General features: G+C 41.0%; 1 protein-coding gene across 2 annotated transcripts in view; it reads left to right on the top strand.

Annotated features, from left to right (window-relative positions):
- The first annotated feature begins 3,251 nt into the window (after positions 1-3,251).
- Positions 3,252-8,817, top strand: part of LOC133127395 (ADP-ribosylation factor-like protein 5B) — an 11,239-nt gene continuing 5,673 nt past the window's right edge. The window contains exons 1-2 of one of the 2 annotated variants that reach the window (XM_061240256.1): positions 3,252-3,315; positions 7,623-7,683. In XM_061240256.1, coding sequence (XP_061096240.1) covers positions 3,297-3,315; positions 7,623-7,683 — 80 coding nt within the window. In that variant the 5' untranslated portion in view covers positions 3,252-3,296. The other variant, XM_061240254.1, reaches the window with a different exon arrangement.

Genomic DNA, 8,817 nt, shown 5'->3' with positions numbered 1-8,817 from the left:
CCACAAAACAAAAAGACATAACAGAACCTTTGGGCTACACCCGTAGAGTGGTGATGAGGTCTCTCAACTGTAGAGGGCAGGAGGTGGTGGTCAGCTGTGTTAAATACTGCAGAGAGGTGGAGGACCATTAGAATGGAGGAGACAGAAGCCACCTTTGTAACGTGAAGCTTTCCAACACATAGGTGTTATATAGGAACTGAGATAGGTAATCTGTTTGACCTGGTTTCACTGAACAGTTGTTGACTTAAAAAATATATATATTTTCATCTTAAAACACTGGCAAAAACTGGAAAGTAAGGCTTGAAGTTCTTTGAGTTCCTTGAAGATACTAATGTTGATTGAATCCAGGCCTGTGATTCACGTTTAGTGTGTTTACAAGCTGCCTTTCCACAATGAACATGGGTCATGCACCCTATTGTCAGCACCGTTGGTCAGCTACTTGGGGGGGGGGGGGGGGTGGACTTGCCCCAGAACAGACCTCTTGGTGCCAATGCAGAAACCATGAAATTACCTTCTGGCACTCCATGCCTCTACATCAAGACAAGAGACGTGATTCAGCAGACACTCATTTGCACACAATAAAACCCCCAAGAACTCCCTTGTCTCCACTCATCCACTCACACTATTTCCTGTAATGCATTGCCGTGCCTTTCCGACCTCTGCGCTCTTCTTTCACTCAAACTGAAATACAGCTTGATTTAGCCAACGCTGGAATCTTCACTATCAGCACTGAATTGACATTATTTACCGAAGGTTCCAGTTGAGTGACTTCTGTGTAATTTGCTCTCTAATCTACACTTAAGGTAAGCCAACACACACTTTCTCCCACCTGACGATGACTCCTCATTGGAATGCTAATGGTTCACATTGAAAGGATCTTATGCAAAGAGACTGCCCCAGGGAGTGGAAACCCTCCTCCCCATCACATAGCTTACTGTATCCTGTTCTTAATGTGAGATGCTGTATTCAAGCCAAATAGTTATAATAAATTGATTTAGCATCAGCAGCCATTTACAAATGGACCTTAAAATAAATTGTGTCACATTGTCCTTCAAAAAAAAAATCTAAGGGAAGGCATGTCTGTAAATTCCAAAAATTATCCAAACTATTCTGGTGCTTACATTTATGGCCACCAGGGGAAGACTGGTAAAGAGAAGGATGTAAGTTCAGTGGGACAGTGCATTTTAAAATCCAAATTGCACATATTATTCATGCATAAAATAAGATATGCAAACATTAATATGTGAAATTATGCACTCCTGAATTATGCATTCCTTCCCCATATGACGGAAGAGTTGTATTCACTGATATAAAGACTACAGTGAGTGTAGTAACACTGTGATTATCTACGGAGAGTTTTGCTGAATGTTCTTTGTGGTTCTTGAACCTCTTATTTCTCTTTTTATTATTATTTTCTAAATCTTAAAAAATGTATAAATTGTAATTTGTCTTCTTATACCAATCTGAAGCACTTTGAATTATCTTTGTATATGAAATGAAAAATTACTCAGACCATTGCTGCCTGCTATATATACTCATTAAATATTTCCAATTATACACATTTCACGTATGACAAAAACATATTACTTATTTTTCACAATACATTTTCATTTAGTCCCTTGGGGTGCAGCTGTCAGCATGTTCTCAGGTGCTTGTCCCCTACAAGGGACAAAAAAAAATTGCCAATCCACTGCTCAGGAGGACATGGGGAAGGTCCTGGTCCATGGTGACCCAGCCTGAGGCCGCTCCACCAGCTGCTGCAGTGCCAGCATGGAGTGGCTGCTGAGATCTCCCCAGCAGCTGGAGAATGGGAGCACGGGTCAGGGGAAAACTCTGCAGATGGGTGGAGGACAGCTGGGTATGCAAAGGAAAAGAAGAAGGAGTAAAGGAGAGATGTTGGCAGAATAGAGGGAGGATGCTGGTAGAAGATATACTGCATGCATAAAGTTAAACTGTACTCCGGCACAGTGAATTTGAAATAAAACAATGGCCATTAAAGAGTGAGAGAGAGAGAGATTTAAAAACACCTTCATTGAGACATTTTCCAGAAACAGAAATTATAGAGCTTAAAAAACAGAGAGAGAGAGAGAGAGAGAGAGAGAGAGAGAGAGAGAGAGAGAGAGAGAGAGAGATGGCTTTGACATCACTCATTCATCTAAACATGCACTTTCCAGACGTTTCCTCTTCACGCTGCACATCCTTCTTGAGCCATGATTTCAAAATGTTTCCCTGAATGAACTTCCTGACCCACCAGCATGACAAACTGTTAGGGCTGGACAGTGGGAATGCACCAAAGATTTAAGTGGGCACCCTCCTATTGACTAGCTCAAAATACCAACTTCCCAAATATACCCTGAAAGCACAGTAATGTTCTCTTTGGGTACCAATGAGTAACAAAAAAGTTAACAAATTAAAGGTACAATATTTCTGATAAGGGGTACAATTTTATATACCTATAGGGTACATTTAAAAAAGGTAAGCAATGTCACTCTGATGAAGAGGGCAGAAACAAGATGAAGACATAAGAGATCCATAAATTAAACAGGACGATCGATTTCCTGTTCCATTTACCAGGGTATTGATTCCGTCAAAACTATGTTTTATTACATATGTGGGTGTGCATTTCAAATGGGCTAAATACATCATTTGTTTTCCTGATTCATCAATTTTTTTCTTTTTACTTTCTTGCTCTGTTATGCTAGTGAGTTCTTATGGAAAACCCTGAAGTTAATAAGTAGCGTTAATAAGTAGACGCTGTAGAGAGGTGGATGGTTAAACAGGTTCGAATTCTTGGTGGCTAAACGTCTCAAGAAAGGAAGTTCAATTGACATTGCTGGCTCGTGGCAAGTATGGAATTGGCGGTCTATGATCCTAGACCATATTTCTCGGGAAACAGTCTTACGTAAGGTTAATCGTTGCCTGCAGCGTCATCAAAGTTTGTCCTTCACTGTGCATGCTGGCCATATATTTTGACAGGCAAATAGTGACCTAACATTACATTTTTATCAATGATCATTTTTTCCAGTAGCAGGTCGGGTTTAATTAATTGGAATGTCAATAAAATGTATAACACTTAGCCAATAGAAGAAGTGCGAAAAAGTGTCAGTACAAAACAATACGAATTCTGAACTGGTACTGCAACAGTACAAACAACTGTAATGACTCCATGTAGGTACTATACTAAGCTACTATATGAACAGAACTATAAATTATCCAAACCATAAGTAGTGGTTACCCAACAAAGGCTATCGCTATAGCATGCTACGAGCACGGGCGCTACGTCACTAGCGTGTAACATGAAACTGTTGGGGGATGGTGAGTGAGCGTCTCAGCTGCATTACTGTGCTGCGCTCATTTAGGGTAGACAGATTAATACCGGTCCTGTTGGATGAGCATCCCTGGATGTTTTTAGAGACTTGTCCTGTCGTATATTTCCTATTTCTGTACGTCTCTGTTCACGGCATCTTGCATTGCACATGTAGATAGTCCTTACGCACGCTCCAAACGCGAGCAGGAATGCGCAATGTAGCGGAATTTTGGGAGTGAAGAAAATACCCTCTCCACAAGACTTCCAGTGAGAGATGCGGAGACACAGGTTCCACAAAACAAAGAACTGACAGCGAGATCTAAAATCCATAAAAAAATATACGGAGTCAAAATACATTCATACCCAGGCTTCGTATGGGTGAAGCCTGTTTGCTGGATGCGACTTCAGAAGAGTGTAGCTAGCTAGTTCGGTAAAGAGGATTTCTGTGTTGGTGAAATGCTAGCTAGATAGCTGGTTTGCTAGCTGGCGCTTAGCCTAGAGAGACAAAAACACAGTGTGTAGCTAGCCAGTGTGGCTGCATGCTAATCTTGCAAGCCAAGTAAAGGGCTACAAAGAGTAGCAAGCTAGCTGGCTAATTGAATCGAGTCTAAACATGGGTCTGATATTCGCCAAACTCTGGGGGTTCTTCTGCAACCAAGGTGAGTTTGCTTTCAATACTTTGTCTGCGTTTGTAGCTAGGATGTTAGCACTGAGACTAATTTAACTTACGAACTCAGTATCGGGATAACATTAGCTATCGGTAGTCTAGCTAACATTCAGTTTAAGCTAACGTATAGTTATTTAGCTACACTGTAAGTTAGCTATACATAATGTTTTAGGCAACATGTTTTCCTTGCTGTTCACAACGTCGATAATTGTATTTGTCAAGTAATGCCAAATGTACCTTGGTTAATGCAACACAAAACGTGACTTCTGCTTGTGCATAGCTAGCTAGTAGTGTTGGCTAACTTGGATGGAACTTCACGATTGCTGACTAGCTAGCAAGCTAACGTGCACTAATGCAAAATACTTTGTGGCAAAGCACAATCAATTGTAACTAGCTATCAATGGTAACAGATGGCTCGATTGGTTAGGCCATTGACATTCATCGGTAACGTTTTCGGTCTGGTGATAAAGGTAGCTGGCTAACACACAGTTACTGCAGGTCATGCAGCAAGATCACTAACGTTCGTTAAATTGTTAAAAATGGTAAAACATTCTGCAACATGGATATGTTTAGCTAACGTTACCACTTGACACGAGCATACGACAGTGATGCTAACGTTGACGTTACATGGCTAGCGTTTCCAACTTGTTGATCATCTCGCTGTCTGAGCGATATCTAACGTCGGTATCCAGGCGTGTTATTTCAGGTGATGTCGGTGCAGCTACCTAATGTTAACATTTCATCCCTTAAGTCGGGTGGATGCATTTATACGTTTCCCTTTCATGTCGATTCTTGCTTAGTTGATTTTTTTTTTTCGTTGAGCTACAGCTGACATCAGAACGTTTGAAATAACTCCCTTGAGAGTTCTGAAATGGAGCGTGAGGCAGCTGCCTACTTTGACGGCGTGACCGCAAGACTTGCACAGGATTTAACGTAAAGTTACTGACACGATATTAAAGAATGGCAAACATTGCTGGCACATAAGATGGAGTAAAATAAACGAACAGTGTGCTTTTTCTCGACCGAATTGGTGCTGGCCTCTTGTAGCAGGCTGGAAAAGACCCCCATTCTCTGATGCTTTTGTTCAGTTAGCAGGGCAGACGGGGGCTGCTTTCCTCAAAGGATATGGCAGACGGCCTGAAGGTTGGGTCTAATTGGTGACAAAGGAGTGTGAGAAGGACCTTTCCTTCCTCATTGTTTCCTCATTACAGTACACAGTTCAGAAAGAGCATCACGGCCCCCCAGGGACCGTCACACCACCAGCTGAGCAACAGCAAGCTGCATTGTTACTTAAATGCTGCGATTGAATTAAACCCCCTTCTCTCCTATACATCTGTTTAATGAACAAGGAAGTTCACACAAGTGAAAGTGAGTGAATGGAGGGGCCACATTCGAGGCCCTGCACATTCGAGATGAGCTCAGTACTGATGCAGATTCATTTCTTTATTTTGCTGCGCATGGTTACTTTTACGAGGACCTAATTCTTCAAGATGTGAAATAGTTTAGAATATGCAGGCCACTTTTTGCGGTCTTTTCAAAAGGATGCCGTAGAAATATCTCTGAACATTGCTACATTAAAGCATTTATAATGGTAACAAAGTACAGCATCGGGAATCGCGATTATCTTTTGGAAACATTACCTGCTGTTTCTGAGTTTTGTAAATGCCCTCTCTTTTGAAACAAACAAAATAAAATCAATAAATAGTTGCTTGCACAAAAAAATCTTTGTGAAAATCTCAATGATTCTGGAGCTTTTTTCCCCCACTTGTAAGAGGGATAAAGAAACATCATAAAATTCATTGGTTAAATTGCATCTAGCACGACATAGACATGTCATATCTATGCATCTGTGATTCATTTACTTTCCTAGACGAGGGTTAATCTGGGCAAGCACTAACTTGTTTGAACTATGCACGGTGTGTCTAAGGAGATCAGATCAGTCGTTTCCTGCGAGATTCACTTCTGCCTTGTGATCTCGGATGTGCAGGGCTCCCCTGGAATTCTGGGATATCTGATTGCCCTAATTCCTCTGTAGGTAAGAGGTGGGGATGGGAAGTACCTGCTGCTTGCTCTGCAAGTGTAGTGGGCTGCTAATCCCTCGCTTTCTCCTAATGCGGAGGATTACAGGCTCAGACCACTCCCTGCCTCCCGTTCTGAATGCTGCTACGGTACCATTGAGTTTAATGGTGTCCTGGAGGTATCTCTGTTACTGCTGGCCCCAGGATCCATTCCTTTGTGATGTAGAATAAGACTTTCCATCTTGCCCCTCTCAGCCTGTATGTGAGAGGTACGCCTTCTTTTTGCACACATCTGTGTCTTTTTGAGTGTTCTTTGTTGAGCCTTACCTTGAATTTAGTATGTAAAATAAGGTTTGAAACTGGCTATGTTATCAAAAGGAAACTTTTAACATGTTATGAATATGTCCCTCACCACCATTTTGTATTGCAAGACTTCTGACTTAAGGGAAGTTTTTGATATTTTGCTCGTCACGCATGCCCGATCACAAGGCTGCCTGTATTTCACTTAAAGGCTTTTTGTGATTAAAATCTGTCAATTAGGCTTTATTGCATACAACCTCATGGATATTTAAATTTGTACAACCGTTACAGGGTAAACTATTTCTATTTATAAATGCATTTAACATTAATACAATTAAGTAGTTAGCTGCTAGTTAACCTCTCATGGATGTGGGTTTGAAGATACCATCTCCCATGATTGATGTCTTCTTACTTGGGTCAAATTATCGGCTTTTTGAAAATTAAAAACGTTTGCCTTTTTTCACAATGGAGTGTTTTAATTTCATTAGAGCTGTTGAGGTCATGAGTCATGTGTTGACATAGGCAACATGAACTGTTGTTATGGACAAGTGTTAATTAGCCATAGTTTCTGGTTCTTGTTAGAGCCCATATCTGTATTTGTGAATAACACGGGAGGGATTCTGATAACTTGCTTGAAAATGGTGAAAGAGGATTTGACATTTGCTGTAGGCAGGGTGTTTTGATTAGAAACACCGGTGCTGATCAGCCTTGTAGCAGAAGGAAGCCAGCAAATCACGAATGGAAGGACGGAACTAGAATGATGCAATGTGATGAAGAACCGGAAGGCGGGGCTTCGACTGCAGTGCACTGTTTTCATTGGTTTAAGTTTTCAGATGTTCAAGAGGTTAATTATTTGGACTGATCCATTATTGCCTGCTGTTTGTCATAATATATGGTGTTTCTTTTCCATATCTCCTTCATAATCCATATTCTGTACTGACATGCAGTACAACAGGTGGGGTATTCTAGAATGGGTAATGATTTGAGAACAGTGTTTTTCAACAGAACACTATGCTGCACTTGATCAGCACTTTTGTGTAAACAAACTTGTTTTTCACGAGTACCTCTTTGTGGGATTATATTCCTAAAATGTAAAGTTGGCTTCTTTTCAGTTTTTCAAAATGATAATAATGTGGGGGACAAAGCACTTCCATTGCCGTTGGAATGTGGACCTAACCATTTGATATTTGCCTCAAATGTTCCCAGTAGCTGAGGAATGTAGCAGTGTATGGAGAGTTGGGGGAGTGGTTTTTCAGCTTCACTAAATCAAGGCTCAACATTCAACTGTAGCACTATGCCTTACCTGGAGTTTCTCTTTCATGTATTGCAGAACACAAGGTGATCATTGTTGGACTGGACAATGCTGGAAAAACCACGATACTTTATCAATTGTGAGTATGCAAAATGTAATCTTTTTCTCTGGGGTGTCCCATTACAATTCCACTTCTGTTGTGACTTGTGTGATATTTAAGACATCATTTGTGGTGGAGTAAGAGGTTATGCAGTGATAAACTTAAATAAATTGAATACTTGGGCTTTCAACAAATTTATTTTGACATTGAAAGACTGTTAGTGACCTGAGCTTGAAAACAATATAGCTAACTAAGGTATTATTGTCAGTATATGCTCTTTGGGATCAAGCAAAGGCCTCTGTAGCTCAAGTAATTTTATTCCATTGATTTAATTGTGTTTGTTGATCACCATATTGAGCTATCCCGCTAAGACATAGCCTTTCCTCAGTATTGATGTGACACTGCATTGTGGGAAGTCTTCCACAGCACAGCAGATGTTGTGGGAATGCAGTGTTTTAGGTTGGAGTGTAAATTAGCAGGGCTTTTCGGCGTGGACTGTCTGTTTCTCTCGCCTGTGGTCGAGCTCCCCACCGCAGGCCTGCGTGTGCAGATGAAATGAAGGGGTCAGAAAGGAAAGGTTATTTACAGATCATCTGTTTTTGGCAGTCTGTCTCCCCTGCTGTGTGGCAACATTGTGAAAAATGCTAGAAAACCATTTAGTTTGCCAGACATGAGAGACTATCTGTAGTGTGTGGTAGGCAAGATACCAACAGTATTCTCCACTGCACTTTAGCATGAGGTATTTAGTGAAGATGAGCAGTGAACAGCCCTATCTGCGAAGAATCTTCAATATCTTATTTGATTGATTATTTGAATTGTAAAATGAGATAAGTCTGGACACTCCTAGTCAGGATGGATGCTTTGACCTTTGTTTTTGCTTTAAGACAACATTCATAGGATTTATTTTTGTGAAATTTGACAGGCCAGCAACCTGCTTCTGCCACGACTGTGAGAGAATGTGCTTTGGACTCTGGAAATGTCAGCAGACACATAATAATACAGCTATTCCTCTCCAGGGGCAGTGCTAGTCTTTCCTCTGCCAGGCCAGCCCATGTGAAAATAATTCCACTGTAACAGGGAAATGATTTAATATAAAATGTAATGTGCCAAGGAATACAACGGCCAGTTCACTTTTGCTCTCCGTCGTAGGAAAATTAAGGATTTGGGGTCATC

The sequence above is a fragment of the Conger conger genome, chromosome 4 (assembly GCF_963514075.1).
Source record: "Conger conger chromosome 4, fConCon1.1, whole genome shotgun sequence".
Taxonomy (NCBI): Eukaryota; Metazoa; Chordata; class Actinopteri; order Anguilliformes; family Congridae; genus Conger; species Conger conger.
This window is presented reverse-complemented; position numbering and strand designations above follow the sequence as displayed.